The sequence below is a fragment of the Hyperoodon ampullatus genome (assembly GCF_949752795.1).
Source record: "Hyperoodon ampullatus genome assembly, chromosome: 2".
In the NCBI taxonomy this organism is placed as follows: Eukaryota; Metazoa; Chordata; class Mammalia; order Artiodactyla; family Ziphiidae; genus Hyperoodon; species Hyperoodon ampullatus.
Genome location: NC_136915.1, coordinates 33,265,247 through 33,285,531, shown reverse-complemented (window position 1 = coordinate 33,285,531; position 20,285 = coordinate 33,265,247). Strand labels below are relative to the sequence as shown.

At 46.8% G+C, this 20,285-nt stretch overlaps 1 protein-coding gene across 1 annotated transcript; it reads right to left on the bottom strand.

The window, feature by feature from the left end:
- Window positions 1-1,876: 1,876 nt before the first annotated feature.
- On the bottom strand, window positions 1,877-17,877 carry PPIE (peptidylprolyl isomerase E). The gene is made up of 11 exons (XM_079697743.1): window positions 17,838-17,877; window positions 16,691-16,789; window positions 14,618-14,661; window positions 13,882-13,908; window positions 12,909-12,968; window positions 12,349-12,430; window positions 11,721-11,821; window positions 9,351-9,474; window positions 3,611-3,796; window positions 2,427-2,569; window positions 1,877-2,226 (listed from the first exon to the last, which is right to left on the bottom strand). Exons 1-11 carry the CDS (start codon window positions 17,866-17,868, stop codon window positions 2,158-2,160), a joined length of 966 nt encoding a protein of 321 aa, XP_079553869.1. The 5' UTR covers window positions 17,869-17,877; the 3' UTR covers window positions 1,877-2,157.
- Between the last annotated feature and the right edge of the window lie 2,408 nt (window positions 17,878-20,285).

The window sequence follows — 20,285 nt, the reverse complement described above, 5'->3', positions numbered from 1 at the left end:
CATGTCACCTGAGCCTTGGTTGACCTCTGCACAGGGTTCTGGTGTGGAGACAGTGAGTTAACACCTGTGGACACCCGGAGGGGCACTGGGAAGGCCACTGTAGCTCCAAACCCACTGAGCTTCCCAACCTGCTGGCTGGTCTCAACCTCCCTAGGCTATCAGGAGTCAGTCCTCTCTTGGGGGGCTGGCTGTACTAAGCTCTTCATACATATCCTTTCTTGGCTCTTATAAAAGCCCTGAAGTCACTGCCATCACCCTGCTTCACTAAAGCCTGCCCTAACGCTGTGGGCAGTCAGGTAGACTGACCTGTGACAGCCACAGTCTGCACTCAGAGGGGGCGCCTGGGCCTTGAGGTGGGGGGTCTCTTTTGGCAGCTCCATAAGGATCAGGGGTAACTGTGGTACACCTGAGGCCCGAGGAGACAGAAACCTGGTCCGCTGCAGCAAAGGGGGCTCAGCTGAGGACCAGGAGTCCATTCGGCACATGGGAGCCAGAGGTAGAGCCAGAGTGCCATCGTCCCTCAACAGGAGCTCTCCTGGGGTCACCAGGGCCAGGGGACAACAGGCCACACTCCTGCCTCGTCCAGATTTCTACTCAACATGTAAAAGCCCAGCCGGGTAGACTCTGAATTGTCTGAGTAACCCCCCCACCACCACAGGGAGGTATCTAGTGGCCACAGGGCTCAGTCTCTGCTCAGTGCCTTCAGCAGGTCAGGGTTCTTTAAAGCCACTTGGCTGACCAGTCCATGGAGGGGGAGCGGAGGGAAGCCAGCCTGACTTGAGCTCCAGGAAGTGGCTGCACACAGGGACCAGACTGTGAGCTCAGCATGGGTGAGACCACTTGTCTCATCAGTGGTCAGCAAACTTTCTGCAAAGGTTCAGATAGTAAATATATTAGGCTTTGGGACTGCGTTGGTTAATTTTGTGTCTATAGCTAAGCCATGGTATCAACTTTTTAGCCAAACACCAGTCTGGATGTTGCTGTGAAGGTATTTTTCAGATTGACATTTACATCAGTAGACTTGGAGTAAAGCAGATGACGCCCCATAACGTGGGTGGTCCTCATCCAGTGAATTGAAGGCCTTAAGACAGAAAGACTGGGATCACCTGAGGGAGGAGGAATTCTGCCTCCAGATGGCCTTTGGACTCAAGCTTCAACATCAACTATTTCCTGGGGCTCCAGCCTGCTGGCCTGCCCTGCAGCTATCAGACTTCTCAGCCCGCACGACTGCAGAGCCAATTCCGTGAAATAAATCTCTTTCTCTATGAACATATAGGCACACCCTACTGGTTCTGTTTCTCTGGGAACTCTAATACAGGGACCATACAGTATCTGTCACCAATTACTCAACTCTGTCACTGTAGTGAGCAAGCAGCCACAGACAGTATGTAAACAAATGGGTGTGGCTGTGTTCCAATAAAACTTTATTCACAAAAACAGGTAGTGGGCTGGATTAGACCCAACGGGTTTGCTGACCTCTTGTCTCCTGACAAATAGGTACGGTACCTGGCATGGAGAAGGCATTTTGAGTAATAAAATATCATTTAAAAAACCTGTAGAATGAAAGTGAGCAAATGAATCACAGAGACTGAGCAGTACACCCACTGGCTACAAGACTGGCAGCATGATTTGGGAGTGGAGGCACTGTAGACAGGAACTTTTCCACTGTCTTTGATTCCCATGGTCTTGACAATGGTCTGACAAGGGTATCTGGCTTGAAGATATATCATCCGACATCTCAGGGAATTGCCCGAGGGAAGAAAGAAAAGCTGTGGGGAAGACGCTATTTCCTATTCCTTCACCAACCTGTCTCGGGGGACAGTTTAGCTTTAGATGCAAACTCTGACAACTCCCAGGAACTAGCTGGAGGCAGCAGTACAAAAACTAGAATTTATTTTACCAGAAGAAAACGTCTAGGATACACACAGGTGGGCCCAGGAGAGGCCCTGGCCTGGAAAGGGCACGCACAGCCGTCCACGGTGCAGAGGGCAGCACCCTGGCTCACGGCCCCACTTGGGGAAGAGCCAGAGGCGGCCCAGGCCGTACCTGCAGAGGAGCTGCCCCACGCTGACCCCAAGGAAGGGTCAGGACACAAAGCCCTGCTTGCTGCAAACGGGACACCTTGGCTGCCGGTTCCCCGGGCTGACAGCTGCCCTCTCACACGTATTCCCCGCAGTCGGAGATGATGACCTTCTGCTTGGGTTTCCCGTCCTTGCTGCCCTGGGCCTTTGCAGGCAAAACAGAAGAGGAGGAATCAGGGGAGGGAGGGAGGGTGGAGAGGAAAGGGCAGCTCAGGATACCCACCCCGCCCCCTGCCCCCCCACCCCCTCCAGCAGCAGCAGCCGTGGCCCCTCTCTCCAGGCCCCGGAGCCCCCGCTCCTGCCCTCCCACACGGCTGTGCACCGGGGGCCCGGGCGGCCGCCCACCTCAATCTGCCGCAAGACATCCAGGCCTTCCGTGATCTCCCCAAATACCACGTGCTTGCCGTCCAGCCAATCCGTCTTGTCACATGTCAGGAAGAACTGGGAACCGTTGGTGTTTGGGCCAGAGTTGGCCATGGAGAGCAGGCCTGGGGGAGAGAATGACCACATCAAGCCCCTCCACCCTGCTCCCGGTGAGGGCCGTCTGGTAGTAGAGGGCGGAGCGTAAATGCTGCTGGGAGGGGGAATGGAATGTGGACCGGGAACTGACTACTGGCAAGATGGAGGCTGCCAGCATCTTTGAGAAGAGTGGTTTCAGTGGACAGGTGGCACTAGAAGTCTGTCTAGAGGGGGACAGAGAGAATGGAAGGCAGGGAGTCTACATAACTTTTTCAAGAAGTTTTGCTTACAAAGGGGACCAGAGGCATGGGTGATAGCGGAGGGGGTACATGAGTCAAAGATTTTTTTGAAAGATGGACACCGCGCGCTTTTGTGCTGATGGACTGATCTAGCAGAGCAGGGGAAACGCATTACACAAGGCTGCAAGGGCACATCCACAGAAGCCAGGTTCCGAAGGAGGGGAGAGGAGTAGGGGTCCAGGCCACGAGCAGAGGGAAGACAGCTCAGCCCCTGTACTTGGAGGGAAGTCAGAGCGGGCATGTGTGGACAGATGCAGGAGGCCAAGCATCAGCTGAGGCAGAGGGTGACGTGGAGGCTTCGGGAATGAAGGAAGGGATGGAATTGTTGTCTCTGACCAGGACTGAGTGTGAACTAGGGAGCTCTATCTAGTACGGCTGCCGAGGGCCTTCTGCAGAGCTTCGGTCATAAATTTCAGTACAGTTCTGTGTTTTTTCTAGTTGCTGGGGGAACAACGACTGAAATTTTTTACTGGATGAGTCTGACAGAGCGAGGCGGGTGCTGGGGCGGAGGGAAGACAAGGGCTTACACTGGCTGACCACAGAATATAAGCTAGGCCGACAGGGAGTGCGGACGTGGTGCGGGGACGGGCAGTACATGAATAGAAACAAGCTCACTCTGCTTAGCCAGGCCGAACGCCTCTCCTCTGTTCACTGGGTGGGTCCCCTCCAGACCCCCAACCTGTCAGCCAGAACCACAGCCCATCACTCCCCCAACACAGTCATCCTGCCCCAGCCCAGCCCACCGATCACCAGCCACTGATCGGGTCTTACCTGTTCCCGTGTGTTTGAGAATAAAGTTTTCATCGTCAAACTTCTTCCCGTAGATGGACTTGCCCCCAGTGCCATTGTGGTTGGTGAAATCGCCGCCCTGGCACATGAACTGGGGGATGATGCGGTGGAAGCTGCTGCCCTTGAAGCCAAAGCCCTTCTCATGCGTGCACAGGCAGCGGAAATTCTCTGGCGCCGAGAAAGGAAAAGGTACCCGGGTTAAAAAACAAACCAATGAAACCTCTAACTAGGCTCTGAAAAACTGTTGTATTTGTTTAATGTTCATATTTTCATTTCAAAATATGACATGCTCATTATAAACCCTTGAGATACTGACATCTTGAAGGACTAGAGGGGATTCTAGTTAAAGAAGGAGTGAACACATGCATTCTGTTCTGTTCCACACTAAACTGGCAGTAAAGCAATTTTTTAAAAGAAAAATCAAACAGGATCTTAGAAAAAAAACACAGGGGCAACTCTTTGTGACTCTGGATTTGGCAATGGTTTCTTAATTGTGATACCGAAAGTGTAGGTAACAAAAGAAAAAATAGGCAAATTAGACTTCATCAAAATGTAAACTTCTGTGCATCAAAGGACACTCTCAACAAAGTAAAAAGGCAACTCAGGGAATGGGAGAAAATATTTGCAAATCATTATCTCTTAAGCATTTAACATCCAGAATATATAATGAACTCCTACAACTCAACAACGAAAAGACAAACAACCCAGTAAATAAATAGGCAAAAGACTTGAATAGACATTCCTCCAAAGAAGATACACAAACAGCTCCTTCCCCTAAGCACATGAAAAGATGCTCCACATCATTAGTCATTAAGGAAATGCAAATCAAAACCACAATGAGATCCTATTTCACATCTACTAGGATGGCTATAATAAACAGAAAACAAGTTTTGGTGAGGATGTGGAGAAATTAGGACCCTAATACATTGCTGGTGGGAATGTAAAATGGTGCAGCCACTGTAGAAAACAGTTTGGCAGTTCCTCAAAAAGTCAAACTAGAATTACCATATGACACAGCATTTCCACTCTTAGGTAGGTACCCAAAACAACTGAAAACAGGGATTTAAACACATATTTGGGGACTTCCCTGGTGGCGCAGTGGATAAGAATCCGCCTGCCAATGCAGAGGACACGGGTTCGAGCCTTGGTCCCGGAAGATCCCACATGCCGCGGAACAACTAAACCTGTGCGCCACAACTACTGAGCCTGTGCTCTAGAGCCCACGTGCCACAACTACTGAGCCCACGTGCCACAACTACTGAGCCCACATGCCACAACTACTGAAGCCCACAGCCTAGAGCCCATGCTCTGCAACAAGAAAAGCTACTGCAATGAGAAGCCCACGCACCGCAATGAAGAGCAGTCCCCACTTGCTGCAACTAGAAAAAGCCCGTGCACAGCAACGAAGACCCAACGCAGCCTAAATAAATAAATAAATAAATTTATATTTTAAAAACACACATACATATTTGTACACAAACGTTCACAGCAGCATTATTCACAATAACCGGAAAGTGGAAACAACGCTCAAGTGTCCATCAACACATGAATGGATAAACAAAATGTGGACTATCCAGACAATGGAATATTATTCAGTCATAAAAATGAACAAAACATTGATACACAGATGACCCTTGAAAACACGATGCTAAGTGAAATAAGCCAGACACAAAAGGACACCTACTGTATGATTCCATTTATATGAAATGTCTAGAATAGCAAATTCTGAGAGACAGAAAATAGAATAAATGTTCCAGGGCTGAGGGGAGAGGAGAATGGGGAGTTGTTGTTTAATGGGTACTGAGTTTCTGTTTGGAGTGGTGAAAAAGTTTTGAAAATAGATAGTGGTGATAGTTGTACAACATTGTGAATGCAATTAATGCCAGTAAATTGTACACTTAGGGCTTCCCTGGTGGCGCAGTGGTGGAGAGTCCGCCTGCCGATGCAGGGGACATGGGTTCGTGCCCTGGTCCGGGAAGTTCCCACATGCCACGGAGCGGCTAGGCCCGTGAGCCATAGCTGCTGAGCCGGCGTGCCTGGAGCCTGTGCTCCGCAACGGGAGAGGCCACAACAGTGAGAGGCCCACATACTGAAAAAAAAAAAAATTGTACACTTAAAAAATGGATAAAATGACCCAAAAAAAAAAAAAAAAAAAAGGAGCAAGAGAAAAGACAACAGCAACAAAAATCTTTGAAACCTAGAAGACAAATAGATGAGCCATAACTGATATAGCAGACCTAACAAACCTGAAGCTTAAGCTGGTAAAGCCAAGAGCAATTCGATTTATGCTGCAGAAATGCCAAAAGCTCAGAGACAAGAATGAAGATGGCTCTAAAAACAGTAGGTGTGGTTGAAAGCCTGTTTAAAAAAGTAGCTAGCCCCCAGATCCTCTCCCTTCCCTGGCCCTGGCTGCCGGCTGGAGGTCTACCCTCTGGTATGTTAAAGCAGAGGGTCTATGCTCTGGGATGCACTACACACAGCCGAGGGTTGAGGTACCATAATGACAAACGGAGATCAAGTGAAGTTTATATACTGTTCCCACCACCCCCAACCATGATGGCAAAGAGCTGGAAACAGGACCACTAGCAAGAGACTAGACTTCTCTGTGGACTCTGCTTTGTCTAAGAGACTACAACTCAGGAATACTGACCTCCAGGGTCCAAGGGAGAGAGAGAATCACCTTGCAGTGGAAGCCTCAGTCAGCAAGCCTTACCGATATCCAGGGAGTTTCCAAGCAGATTTTTAGGGTCCTAGTCTTAAAGGCATCTAATGTGAAAAGCAAAGACCAAAACAAGCAAACAGACCAATAACAAACAAAGCAAAACAAAATCTAAAAACTCAGAAAAAAGTAACCTGAAACATAAGCTGTATAGGAAAAAGAAGCTTTAGTAATCTCCCAAGATGAAATGGCAGTACATGCATGAAATAAGCACAGGATGCTATGAAAAAGGACATTTAGGAAGGTTCCAGAATGAGAGAAGAGAGAAATCAGAAGGGACAAATGCAAAGAAATAATCCAAGGAAATTTTCCCAAACCAAAAGATAGGACTGTCCTGATTGATGGGTGTGGTATGCGGAATAATGGCTCCCCAAAGATATCTATGTCCCAGTCCCTGGAACCTGAGACTATGTTATGCTGTACACAGCAAAAGGTACTTTGCAGATGTGATTAAGATTATGGACGTTGAGATGGGGAGAGTAGCCTAGATTATCCAGGTGGGCCTAATACAATCACAACCTTTCCCATCTGTAGTCAGAAAGAGAGTTAGAAGTGGATGGAAGAGGAGGCAGGAGAGAATTGAAACATGAGAGGGACTGGATCTACCACTGTTGGCTGTGATGATAAAAGAAGGGGACCACAAGCCTCTAGAAGCTGGAAACAGCGCTCAGCTGGCAGCCCACATGGAAATGGGTACCTCAGTCTACAGATGCAGGAAACTGAATTCTTCCAACAACCTCACTGTCTCTGGAAACAGATCCACCCCTAGAGCTTCCAGTAAGGAACGCAGCAACCCAGCCATCATCTTCATTTTAGCCTGCTGAGACCTGTGTTGGACTTCTGGCCTTCATAACAGTTAAGATAATAAATTTATGTTCTTGTAAGCTGCTAAGTCTGTGATAATTTGTTACAGCAGCAAGAGAAAACTAACATAATAGGGCCCACTGAATAGCCAGCATGACGAATGGAAGGAGATCTACTCCAAAGGCACACTGTTTCAGAACACAGGACAAAGAGACCCTCCAAGCCTCTGGACCAGTGTTATCTAACAGCTATTTAGCATTTGGATAGTGTAACTGAGGAAGTGAATTTTAATTTTATTTAACTTGAATTAATTTAAACTTAAATAGTCACATGTGGCTAGTGGCTACCATACTGAACAGCTGAGCTCTAGGCAGAAAATTTTAAAAAGGTTCTGTATAAAGAACCAATAATCAGAATATTAGACTTCTCTACAATTTTACAACCAAACCATCAAGTGGGAAAGTAGATATTTTCACACATCAGTCTCAAAAAACTTACCCTCCAAGCTCTTTTCTCTAGAAGCTACAGGAGTATGTCTTCTACCGAAACAAGAGAATAGACGAAAAAAGACAACAGAGGTTCCAACATAAGCGAAAATAGGAGATCCCATGACAATAGCTATGCAGTGGTGCCTGGAAAGCAACTGGTCCAGGCCAGAGGAGGTCAGAAGGCTCCAAGGAGGAACAGTGAAATTGACAGAACATCTGATGTATTTGATTATATAAGCAGGAGAATTTCGGAGAGACTCAGGAATATATGCACAGAAGACTAAGCAAACGTGAAAACAAGACAATTATGAATTCCAGGGAAAACAAAGTGCTCTGTATGAAAGGAAGTTATCACAGTATGATGCTTACATAGTTAGAATAACCTACGACCTAAACAAAATTATGGTAACAATGTAAGGAGGATGAAGGAGCAGGGAAGGTGATTTAAAAAGCGAATTCCTGGGCTTCCCTGGTGGCGCAGTGGTTAAGAGTCCGCCTGCCGATGCAGGGGACACGGGTTCGTGCCCCGGTCTGGGAAGATCCCACATGCCGCGGAGCGGCTGGGCCCGTGAGCCATGGCCGTTGAGCCTGCGCGTCCGGAGCCTGTGCTCCGCAACGGGAGAGGCCACAACAGTGAGAAGCCCATGTAACGCAAAAAAAAAAAAAAAAAAAAAAAGCGAATTCCTTACCTTCTGAAGTGGGAAGCCAATAGGTGTGTAAAATGAAAAAAACCCAGAAAGTAGCAACATAAATCTGTTATCTACCAACATGGAGGTAAAAACCAAAAGAATCAGCTAAGAGGTGAAACTGGCTGCCTCTGAGAAGCAGCAAAGGGGGGGATGGGGCAGGATGGGAGGACAGCATGGGGGCACTGCTGTTTTTCAAAACAAGCTTTGTGGAATTAACATTCTAAACTATATATCTATATAATAAAATTTAGATTAAAAGAAGAATAAATAGAAGTCAATATTTAGCAAATGAAAAATACTCAAGAAACTGTTAGTTAACAGTAGTTACCTGTGAAGAGTAGGAATAGATGTGGAGAAGAAAGAAAGACTTAGGCTTTCAATTCATTGCCTTCAATATTGTTGGAATATATTTATGTGTGTATACTTTTTTTTAAAACCATGAATACACATTTATTTGTATTAAAGAAAAAACTATTATTAAAAAGTAGTAAACCAGGGACTTCCCTGGTGGCGCAGCGATTAAGAATCCACCTGCCAACGCAGGGGACATGGCTTCGAGCCATGGTCTGGGAAGATCCCACATGCTGCGGAGCAACTAAGCCCATGAGCCACAACTACTGAGCCCACGTGCCACAACTACTGAAGCCCATGTGCCTAGAGCCTGTGCTCCGCAACAAGAGAAGCCACCACAATGAGAAGCCCAGGCACCGCAATGAAGAGTAGCCCCCGCTCGCCACAACTAGAGAAAGCCCGCGTGCAGCAATGAAGACCCAACTCAGCCAAAAATAAATAAATAAATAAAATAAATTTATGTTAAAAAAAAGTAGTAAACCAGCACCTCTAAAGCTTCAAAAACGCCTGCTATGACTCATCTGTTAATAGATCCCAGGATCTGAGATGCCGCAAATCAACTCAGGTCAGAAACAATGTCAAGGACACAAGAACTAAGGCGCTGAGAACCTTGGAAAGGCTCACTGCTCAGCTCCCAGCTTCCCGGCCATCCTGACCGGAGTCCTGCTCACCTGCTGTCATGGGAACGATGTCTGAACGCAGGAGCATCTGGATGCGGCCTGCTGGCTTGTTCCCAATCTTGATGTCCATGTACACCTGAGGGTTTGACCGGGCCTTTTTTACAGCGGGCTCTCCCTAGACGCAGGAGAAATGGCCAGGTTAGAGAGAACACCCTGACTCCCCGACTAGGAGAGCAAGTGTTCTTCTGAAGACACCCCAGAACCCACTGCAGCGAGCGGGCTGAGCAAGGCACCGACAGGGAAGGTCTTGGGCCCTCATGGGGCTGCAGAAGGCGGAGGCCATGGTCACGGCCCTCAGCTGGACACCCAGTGACAGGAGACTCAGCACCGTCTACCCGGAGCCCCACTCCTCAGGCATTTTATCTCATCTCACTCCCTCAGACACATCAGCTAGCTTCGCCTTCACCCTCCCCTGCAGTCACAGAACATCGCTTTTGTGGCCCAAAACACACAACCCTCAACAACTTCAAGCCCCAGTTCAAGCCCAGCCACCTTAGTCAGTTAAACTGACCCACTTCTTTAACACACCCCCTTCCTCTACGCTTAGCCCTGCATATCCACAGGCTGGCTGCAGTGGAAGCAAGGAGGGCCTAAGTGCTCAGAATGGAGGTGGTTGGGACCTTGCTTTATACTCCAAGTAGACAAGGCTGGGCAGAGGAGATATTTATTACAGCTGTCACATTTGCTCCAAAGAGAAAACTCAAGTGTTCTTGTTCATGCTTCAGTTTAACAAACTCGCTGAGGTATCACGCTGGGCACTGAGGATACTGTGACTATTACTTGCTGTTAACAACAGCAGTAGCATAGTTGTAACAGCAAATACTCACATAGCACTTGCCATGTACAGGGTACTGTTCTGAACATTTTAGGTAATCAGCTCATTTAATCTTTACAACCACCTGTGAGATCAGCGCTACCATCATTCCCATTTCATAGATGGGGAAACTGAGGTACAATGAAGTTCAGTAACTTGCCCAAGGTCACAGAGGTGCTAAGTGGTGAGGCTGGAATTCACACCTAAGCGCCCCCACCCCCCAACCAAGTCCATGTTCTTAATCACATTACCCCACCTCACATTCCACGTTTTTATTAACAAGGCCTTTATTAATACGAGGCCCCTATCCTCACAGAATTTACTGACTAGAAAGGGAAAGGCAATAAGCACTTGCGTAGCCTTTACAAAAGCAAAGACATACAGGGAAATACGAAGACTGGTTTTACCAAGAGTGTAAAGTGGGGACTACAAGGTGAGAGGTGGGCAGGGTCAAGGCTGGGAGGGTCCCCCCGTGACTTTATCTCACGAGACAGGTGATGGGCAGCCACTGAAAAGTTCTCAGCAGGAGAGTCAGATGATCCATGGTATGCTTTAAAAAGATCATTCTAGCTGCCTTTATAAAAGATGGGAGGAGAGCAAGACTGCAGCCAGAAGGCTAGTTAGGAAGCTATTGCAATTATCCAAATGACACGAGAAGTTACATTGGGACGATGGAGTAATCAGGGGAGGATGGATTCAAGGAAGATTTAAGAGAAAAACTTGGCAGAACATGATGTTCTGGCTCTATTTTAAAGAGGGGTCTAGAGTGACCTAGGGTTACTCCACTGGCTGAGGGCCATTTATGTGCTCTGCTTTGCATCTGGATTTCTGGCTTAGGTCAATGTGGATGGATGGTGGCAAGTTGGTGAGTTTGAGAACACAGGAAGCACGGAGTTGGAGAAGGGAGGGCGAGACTTGCAGCAGAAACATCTGAAGCTCAGGACTAGAAACAGAGGCCAGGAAAGTCAACAGCACAGGAGAGGCTGTGAAAAATCAGAGTGACTGCCACTGTTCTGGCAGAGAGGGGAGAGGGCTGCTGTGAGTGAAGAAATTCAGAAGAACAACTCCCCTTTAGAAGAAGGGGAGAGGCAGCCTGAGAGGCAATCAGGAGGAAGAATCAGGAGGAAGAATCAGGAGGAAGTGCCAAGGCGGGTTCTCTGGAAGGGAGAACCTCAAACCTGTGCCCAGGCTGCCGGGGAGGTACCCCCACCCAGCCCTGCCTCCCCTGCGTCAGGACAGGAAGCTCCAGTGAAGCGGGGGACTGATGAGGAGGGCTGCAGTGGTGCGCTCCCCACCCCTCCCCACCTCAGGCTTCCTCCTCGGCGACGGCAACCACAGAACAGAACCCGGGCAGAGCTGAGAAGCTCCTCAAGCAGAGCACAAGGACAAGAGGCCTAAAGCTTCCCTTTAGTTCACTCATGAGCACCTCCACCAAAACACTGAAAGCTCATTTTTCATTCTCTCTGCTTTTGTATATATGTTTGCAAATTTCCATAAAAACCTAAAAAACGAAGTCTCCTGTGGGAAGTGCCAGCCTTCAATCTCACCTCCTGGGTTTCCACTTTGGGAGGCTCTGACCCTTCTTCCTCTTTATTTTCCTCAAGAGTCTTCCCAGAAAATTTCTTCAACCAGTCGTCATCGGACCAAACTGAAAGGAAAGAGGCAGGCAAATGAGAACAAATTCAAGCTATCAGCCAGCTGCTAAGTAGCTGCTTTGGTCAGCAAAGCAGAACATACTCTGTGGCCCTCTCGGCCAGAGGACTCCACTTTGGGAACTCCCACGGTAAGGAAAGTTCCCACCTTTCAGGGACTGCCAGCCCTGAAGCCCGGCTCTTAGCAGGACTAAGTGAAAAAGCTATGCCCCAGGGAAAGGTGCAGCCTTTGCCAGTCCCAGCCCTTGACAGAACCTGCCAGGAGTGTTCAGAAAACGGGGACAGGTAAGAGATCAGGCTGAGTTTCTCTCATAAAGCAAACAATTACCCTGGCTTGGCTGAGAAGCTCAAACTCTTTTTATTTCCCCACAAAGGTGACGCATGTCCTTCGCCAATGTAAACCATGCTCTACTTCTGTCCACCAGAGTAACATTAAGCTCCCACTTCCAAGAAAATCGGGACAGAAAGGCAACCAAGGCCAAACTGGAGGGTGTGATGGGGAATCTGTATTGCTCCCACTCACCTGGTCTGGAAGAGCCTTCCTTAATCCTCATGGGTTTTGCCAAATTGACACGAATTGTCCGTCCAAAGAGCTCAGATTCATTCTGAAAAGATTGAAAATCCAGCTGCTTAAACTCTGTTAGGTTAAAACAAAGTCAGACAGCTTTCCATTTCCTTCTGAAAAATCCGAGACAAGCTCATGACTTGTTCTCCCTTAACCCCTGAGCCCCTAGCACCCAAGCTATGCACCTGCTGCAAAGCAGCCTGTAGGTTGCAGGGAATTTCCTCCCTGGAGCCATCACATACCTCCTTTCTTTCTTCTTTTTTTTTTTTTAAAGTTGAAGCATAGTTGATTTACAATGTTTCAGGTGTACAGCAAAGTGATTCAGTTATACTTTACATATATACGTGTGTGTGTGTATATATACACACACACACACACATATATACATGTATATATATATATTCTTTTTCAGACTCTTTTCCATTGTAGGTTATTATAAGATATTGAATATGGTTCCTTATGTTATATAGTAGGTCCTTGTTGTACATCTATTTTATATATAATAGCGTGTATCGGACCTTTCTTTCAATACCACCAACGACCTGTGCTTCCAAAGGTGACTCTGGGTTCAGAGCGCTCTGAAATGACAAGGATAAATGCAGTTTCTAAGTACCCGAGTTCACCTTCAAAAGTCAAGATCAGCTTTAAGTGGTGAGAAATGATCTCTCTCTCTCTCTCTGAGAGCTGAGGAATATGTTTGGTGAATGGGAAACAGAGAACAGGAATAAAGGAAAACCTTATTATCCTAAGATAATTGGTACCAGGAAAGGTGACTTAATGCTAATTCACTTAAGGCAGTGAAGAAAATTTCATGGTAAAAAGTGAAGGGAAAAAAGATTGACTGGGAACTTACTGTGATGAAACTAAAAATAATGAAAATAGGTTTCTTATAGTTAAAATTCAGGTTTAATTTGATTAATGTGCTCATTTATAGGACAAAGATGTAATGGATGCTGATTAATCTGTAGTATTTTTCCAACAAAATACTTTCAACAGTATGATATTTTTGCATTTCTTATCTGATGTGAAAATCATAAGCATCTTGAAGAAGGAATACATACTCAAGAGCTACATCATTTTCCCCAAGGAGCTCTCCAGGCTATTCCAGTCATTTGCATCAGTAGCATAACCTATCTTTATCCTTGTCGAATTTAGCTTCTCAATTCTTAACTGGTCTAACAGTTCATGAAATCCTGCCTCTTTTGTAAAATATGTAATTTCATTGTGCAATCAATTTGCATTGTGTCTGCAAGTTCCTATCCCAGACATGGGCAGCCAGTGAGAGACTGGTCAACAAGGATGGTTAGCATTTACATTATTATCAAATTGTTCAAAAGCAACCAATTCACAGTGAATATTTTCACATGATGATAATCTGTACTTCCCCATGCAACCTTGTAACTTTGGAGGTTCAGCAAACTCATGTATGAATAAGTGCCCTCTGTACCACCAAAAAGCAACTTCTGTAAGAAGGAGGATTCCTAGCCATACCATGTTGTCGATAGCTGCTGCAGCATCCTGCCAAGGAAAGACAAGGTACAAGTTTAGGCTTGCAATGTATGTGGAACCTAGAAAATGGTACAGATGAACTGGTTTGCAGGGCAGAAATTGAGACACAGAAGTAGCGAAAAAAATGTATGGACACCAAGGGGGGAAAGTGGCTGGGGGTGGTAGTGGTGGTGGTGGAATGAATTGGGAGATTGGGATGGACATGTATACACTGATGTGTATAAAATGGATGACTAATAAGAACCTGCTGTGTAGAAAATAATAATAATAATAATTTATTAAAAAAAAAAAGTTTAGGCTTGCAGTCAAATGCTTCTTGTGCTGTCTAAACATACTCAGTAGCCAAAAAAAAAAAAAACCCCAACCTAACAGGAAAAGGTCTATTTATACTCCTTGCCCAGGTTGTATGTGTCTAACAAAGTGCACTTCCTGGGTGACTTCAGCTATTGGCTATTTAGTGGAAGACAAAGAAATAATCACCAGCACCGCAAGAGCCCTGCAGAGCAAGAGGCGCAGGACCTGGCAGGTCTGCGATGTTAACCACAGCCTACAGTTTGATTAAGTGAGGGAAACTTTCCTTCAAATAGCACTTCTTATCTCTCTGGAAGCATCAGCACGAAGCCCCAAAACCCAACCAAATGGAGAACAGCTCCCTTTGTAATCAGTAACAATAATAACGCAAGCCAAAGACTTAACATAGGTAACAGAATTTTCTCACCTCTGCCAACTCAAATTCAACAAAAGCAAATCCTCGGTGCTTTTCTGAAAAAAGGCAAACAAAGCCAAGCAATTATCATGTGGGGCAATGGGAAGAAGTAGGTGGTCACAAGGAAAGTGAAGTCAGTTGCATGCCTTATGCATTCATTCGAAATTCTACACAATCACTATTTAGGAAGAAGGAATCTTACTCTTTGATTCTTTCTAGTTTAAATAACATTTCAAACTGTTTTGTAGTGAACAGAGCTGAATAATCAACTATAGTTTTAATCTCTAAAAGCAGCATTCAATTCTTTTACCAAAGCCAAATTAAAACCTTAACCTTTGCGTGCAGGAACTAGAAAAATGAAGTCATTTAACCTATCAATTATTCATTCCAAGCATGCATTTTGAACATCAACTGTGCATAAAGCATGAATCCTAAAACCTGGGTAAGGACACTGTCTTTATCCTCAGCAAAACGCTAATCTAAGTAGAAAGGCCAAGTGCACAACAGCACTAGTTTAATTAACCAATTAACCTTAGAGAGTCAATATAACCTTATCACTTTTATAACATATAAAGATCCCAGGGAGATTAAAATTAGATGACAGAGCTCAACTCGACTCGGGACTCAGTAGAGCATAGGTTGCTAAAACCTCAAAACACGTCTTAGGACTTAATGAAGCTCAGGTTCTTCTGTCTTGGCCCAGAAAGAATTCAGTGAGAAGCAAAGTGACAGGCAAGAAGTGATTTATTAGTATAGGACGCTTGTGAGAGATACAAGGGGGCAGGAAAGAGAGTGCCCCACAGAGAACTCAGTGGGCTACATACAGTTTTTTTTTTTTTAAATGTATTTATTTATTTATGGCTGTGTTTGGTCTTCGTTTCTGTGCGAGGGCTTTCTCTAGCTGTGGCAAGTGGGGGCCACTCTTCATCACGGTGCACGGGCCTCTCACTATCATGGCCTCTCTTGTTACGGAGCACAGGCTCCAGATGCGCAGGCTCAGCAATTGTGGCTCACGGGCCTAGTTGCTCCGTGGCATGTGGGATCCTCCCAGACCAGGGCTCGAACCCGTGTCCCCTGCATTGGCAGGCAGATTCTCAACCACTGTGCCACCAGGGAAGCCCTACATACAGTTTTATAATTAAAGGAAAAGTGGGGAGGGGGAGAAGACCACCTTCTTCCTCATTCTTCGAGTCTTCCATAATTAACTCCTCCTACAGGTTGGGTAAGGGAGTTTTTGACCCTATCTGGTCCAACCTGGACTGTCATGGCACTATGGAAATGAGCAAAAAGGCGGTAATATACACTAAAATATGGTAAATCACCTCAGGTTTCAGCATAATGTCAACTTTCCCCTATGTTTTTGTTTTTAGTGTGTGCAGAGAAGCATGTCCTAGGGATCATTAACTTACTGACCTCAACCAGCAGGATGCAGGCATCGCTGACTTGATGTATAGTTTTGTTGTTAAGCAAGCCTGCTTGGTTTTGCTGCTAAGCAAGCCTGCGTTCTTGAGTGATCATTAACTTACAGGGGTCTCCCAAAGTTCCCTCTCTATCTATAATCCCCTAGTGGGATTTCTAAACTAGCTGCGTAGTCTATCCCTATCAGAGCTGGGCCTAAAACTCCAATCTTAAAAATGACAACAAAGGTTAAAATAGAAAACTGAACTACAAATGTGATACTAATTGATGGAAAGCTTACCCCCAGGTACACAGAGGCTAAGGCCCCACTGTTCAAGCTGGGCTTTCCTGCTACCCTGTTTAATAGCACAGCCGCCAAGAAGGGAGCAGGTGCAGTTGAGTGCCTGGCAGGTAGTTCAAAACAACAGATCTCCATGTAGCTCAAAACCTATCTTCCTACTGGCTAACTGAAAAGTTTGTCTTTGCTCAAATGCAACAGATGGGACTCTCTGCAAAGCATGTTACAGCTCACAACCACAAGCCTCAGAACAGTCCTTCTGCATCAAGATCACTGTCATGCTGCCCAATGCATATTTAGAATGCACTGTGATATGACTTAAAAAAATTTTTTTAAGTTCTTTCCCTTGCAGGAGGATTCTGAGCAGGCGAGACACTAAAAAGGCTTACCTGTTTCATAATCCAGAGGAATCTGGATATCTGTGATGTCTCCAAAAGGGATAAAAGCAGCATGAAGAACTTTGTCATCCACCTCCTCTGCAAGTCCACCTGCAAAGAAGCCAAGGGCCTTCTGAGACACTGCCCTCTATTCTCTCAAGACCCCGCCCACCTTGAGAAGTCCCTGCTGTAAAGTTAGTGTGCTACCACCAAGGGGAGGGGTCTTTCCATCCAGTCCTTTGGGTTCATAAACATCCCTCTCATATGCTCCCTCACACCTACTTATGATGCACACCCCTCTCTTCACCCTTCTTTCAGACCCTCATCTAGCCCCAGGATTACTGCAATAGCTTCAAAACCGACCCTCCTCTCCTCCACAAAGCCAACTAGAAAGATCCCGGGAATGTGCAGATTTTAACCCATCACTTCCCTCGTTAAACTACTTCAAAGGTTTCCCACTGTCCTAAGGATAAAGTATAAACTTAGCAGTATACGCAAGGCGTCTTCATAAGCCCCTGCCCACCTCTTCAGCCTCTTTCCCTTTGATTCCCCGCAAAATGATACACCTGTCTCCAAGTGTCAGGCTATTTTACACCTTTGGGATTTTGCTCCCTTTCAGTAAACACACTTGCTTCTACTTCGGCTACCTGGCTAACTCCAGCTCATCTGCGGCGTCACCGCATCCTCAAAGCTTGCTCTCACCTCTCCAGATGGAGGGGTCACTTCTCCCCGCACCCAGGCCCATATCACCAGTGTCCGTCCCCACCAAACCGCTCATCAAACTGTGCTATTGAGGTTATTCCCATTTTTAGCCGGCTAGTCTGGGAACTCTTTTGCTTAGGGCAACAGCGGGGGCTGAGCCCTCACTACTGTGAACATAAAGTGAATGGGCGCGAGGATTCAGAGGTCCCTAATATTCCTCCACCACTGCCCCAGGCCCAGGAGGTGAAGAGATTCCTGTTAGAGCTTGGCGGACTTGGAAGAGCTGCAAAGACCGTTACGTCTCAGGCTCACACCCTGAGGCCAAGCAATACTGCCAAAGATACGGCCTAGACTGCTGCTCGACGCCCTCCGCGCCCAGAGACCTGTCCAGCTCCACGCCACGACCCACTAGCGACCCGGTTCGCCCAGACTCCACCCAGAGCCCGCGCCTGCTCACCCACGTACAGTACCCGCTTGGTAGTAGCCATCTTGCTCCCGCACTCTTCCGCCGGAAACCTACTCTCAGCCCGCCCCCTTCTCCAAGGCCCCGCCCCCGGGTACCGCTCTCGCAGACCCCGCCCACTCCCGCTTAGGCCCAACCCGCCTCCGGCTCCCTTTGAGCGGCGGGTGCCGTGCAGGTGTATCTCGGTGGGTGAACAGACGTGGTCCCGGCGCTGCCCGTGTTCCGTGGTGCTGAAAACAATCCTCTGAGAAGTCAGCCGGTGTCCGCAAGTAATAAACTACCAACAAACTACGGCCCGCGGGCCATCCTGCCGGTCTGTTTTTCGACAACCCGGGAGCTACGAATGATTTTTACATTTTTAAAGAGCTGGGAAAAAAAAAAAGATAAGAAAAAGAAACGAAACAAGAATAATATTTCGTGACATGTGAAAATTATATGTAATTCAATTTTCATTAAAAAAATTCCAAAAAAATTTTATTGTAATCCAGTCTTGCTCATTCCTTTTAGTATTGATCTGTGGGTGCTTTCAGGATGCAAGGGCAAACCCAGGGCCTACACAGCTTGAAATATTTACCATCTGGCTCTTTGGGAAAAGCGCTTACTGACTCTTGGAATAAATCAACTAATACATAAATCACTGATTGACTTAAGTGGTACAAAGTAATGGGGCCACTTATTTTACATACAGCAGTTGATTAAGACCTCCCTGAGGCCACATTTAAGCTGAAACCTGGAGAGAGAGGATGGAGCAGGGAAAAGGGTTTCAGGGAGAGGAGACAACTTCTGCGGGTTAAAGGAACTGAAAGGCCAGGTGTGGGAGCTGGGGAGGGGAAGGGCATGAAACATCAGGCAGCAAAGGTGGGCAGGGGCTGCTTGATGCAGGGCCCTGTAAACCATGTGGAGGATTTGGGGGCTTTGAGAAGCTACTGAAGGTTGTGATGGGGAGTTACATGGTCACATTTATGTTTTAAAACAATGCTCTGAGGCACTTCCCTTGCGGTCCAGTGGTTAAGAATTCACTTTCCAATGCAGGGGACACAGCTTCGAACAAAGAGCCTGTGCCGCAACACAGAGCCTGTGTGCCACAACGAAAGATCCCACATACCACAACTAAGACCCGACGCAGCCAAATAAATAAATAATAAATAAAAAAATAAAACCGTGCTCTGACCACTATGCCCAGAATGATTTGGATGGAAACCTGGAGACCAGGAGGTTAATGCAGCCGAGACTAAGGAAGAGGTGATGATGGCTCTCTCCCTCCAGTCCGCCCTCTGACTTGTTCCCAGGATGATCCTTCTTCAAAACAAACCTCAACTCTCTAGATTTCCCTTCTTAATCAGTGCTGCTGATGACAAGGCTCCTAGAGCCCTTCACAAGGGGCCATGGCCACGTCAAGTCAAACCCTACCAACACACAAGCCGTGGCCCTTACCATGTGCTTGATTCTCTTGACTCTGCCTCTGCTCATTTGGTTCTCTCCTTTCTCCATCTGGAGGCATCCACCTCTCCTTGTTGGAGGTCCCACTTACCCCTCAGAGAGGTACCATGGCCTCCAAGTCCAACAGTTGACTGAAACACACACTGTGACTGTAGTCATGTGTGTGTCTGTCTCCCTCTTTGACAACAAGGCCTGTGTCTGCTGTGTTCCCAGAGCTAAACAGTGGATGCACACACAGCCAACCTCAGCATCCTCAGGCCAAACCAGAGGGGTACCGTTCATAGAAATGAGGCTGTGAGATCTGATCACAAGATCCCCTTGTGAAACTGTCACTACTCCAGACCAACAGGGTCACTCTTGAGAGGAACCTGACCAGGTGTCCTTTATGTGGATGTGGTATAATATATATATATTTGGTCTTTGTCCCTAGTACCTAGCACCGAGCCCCTGAAACCCCTGAAATTTCCTGAATGATAGGAGGGTCTTTTTGTTGTTGTTAATAAATTTATTTATTTATTTATTTTTGGCTGCGTTGGGTCTTCATTGCTGCTCACAGGCTTTCTCTAGTTGTGGTGGGCGGGGGCTACTCTTTGTTGCGGTGCGCAGGCTCCTCATTGCGGTGGCTTCTCTTGTTGTGGAGCACGGGCTCTAGGCACGCGGGCTTCAGTAGTTGTGGCACGCAGGTTCAGTAGTTGTCGCTCGCGGGCTCTGGAGCACAGGCTCAGTAGCTGTGGCACATGGGTTTAGTTGCTCCACAGCATGTGGGATCTTCCCAGACCAGGGCTCGAACCCGTGTCCCCTGCCTTGGCAGATGGATTCTCAACCACTGCACCACCAGGGAAGCCCTAGGAGGGCCTTTTTAAATTCATAATGAACCCTTTTGACCATACCTGAGTTTACCCTAAGGAGGTGAAGCATAGTGGGGTCCTGTATTAGTTAGGGATCTTCAGAGAAAAAGAACCAATAGGAGAAATATATATACATCATATAGATACATATGGA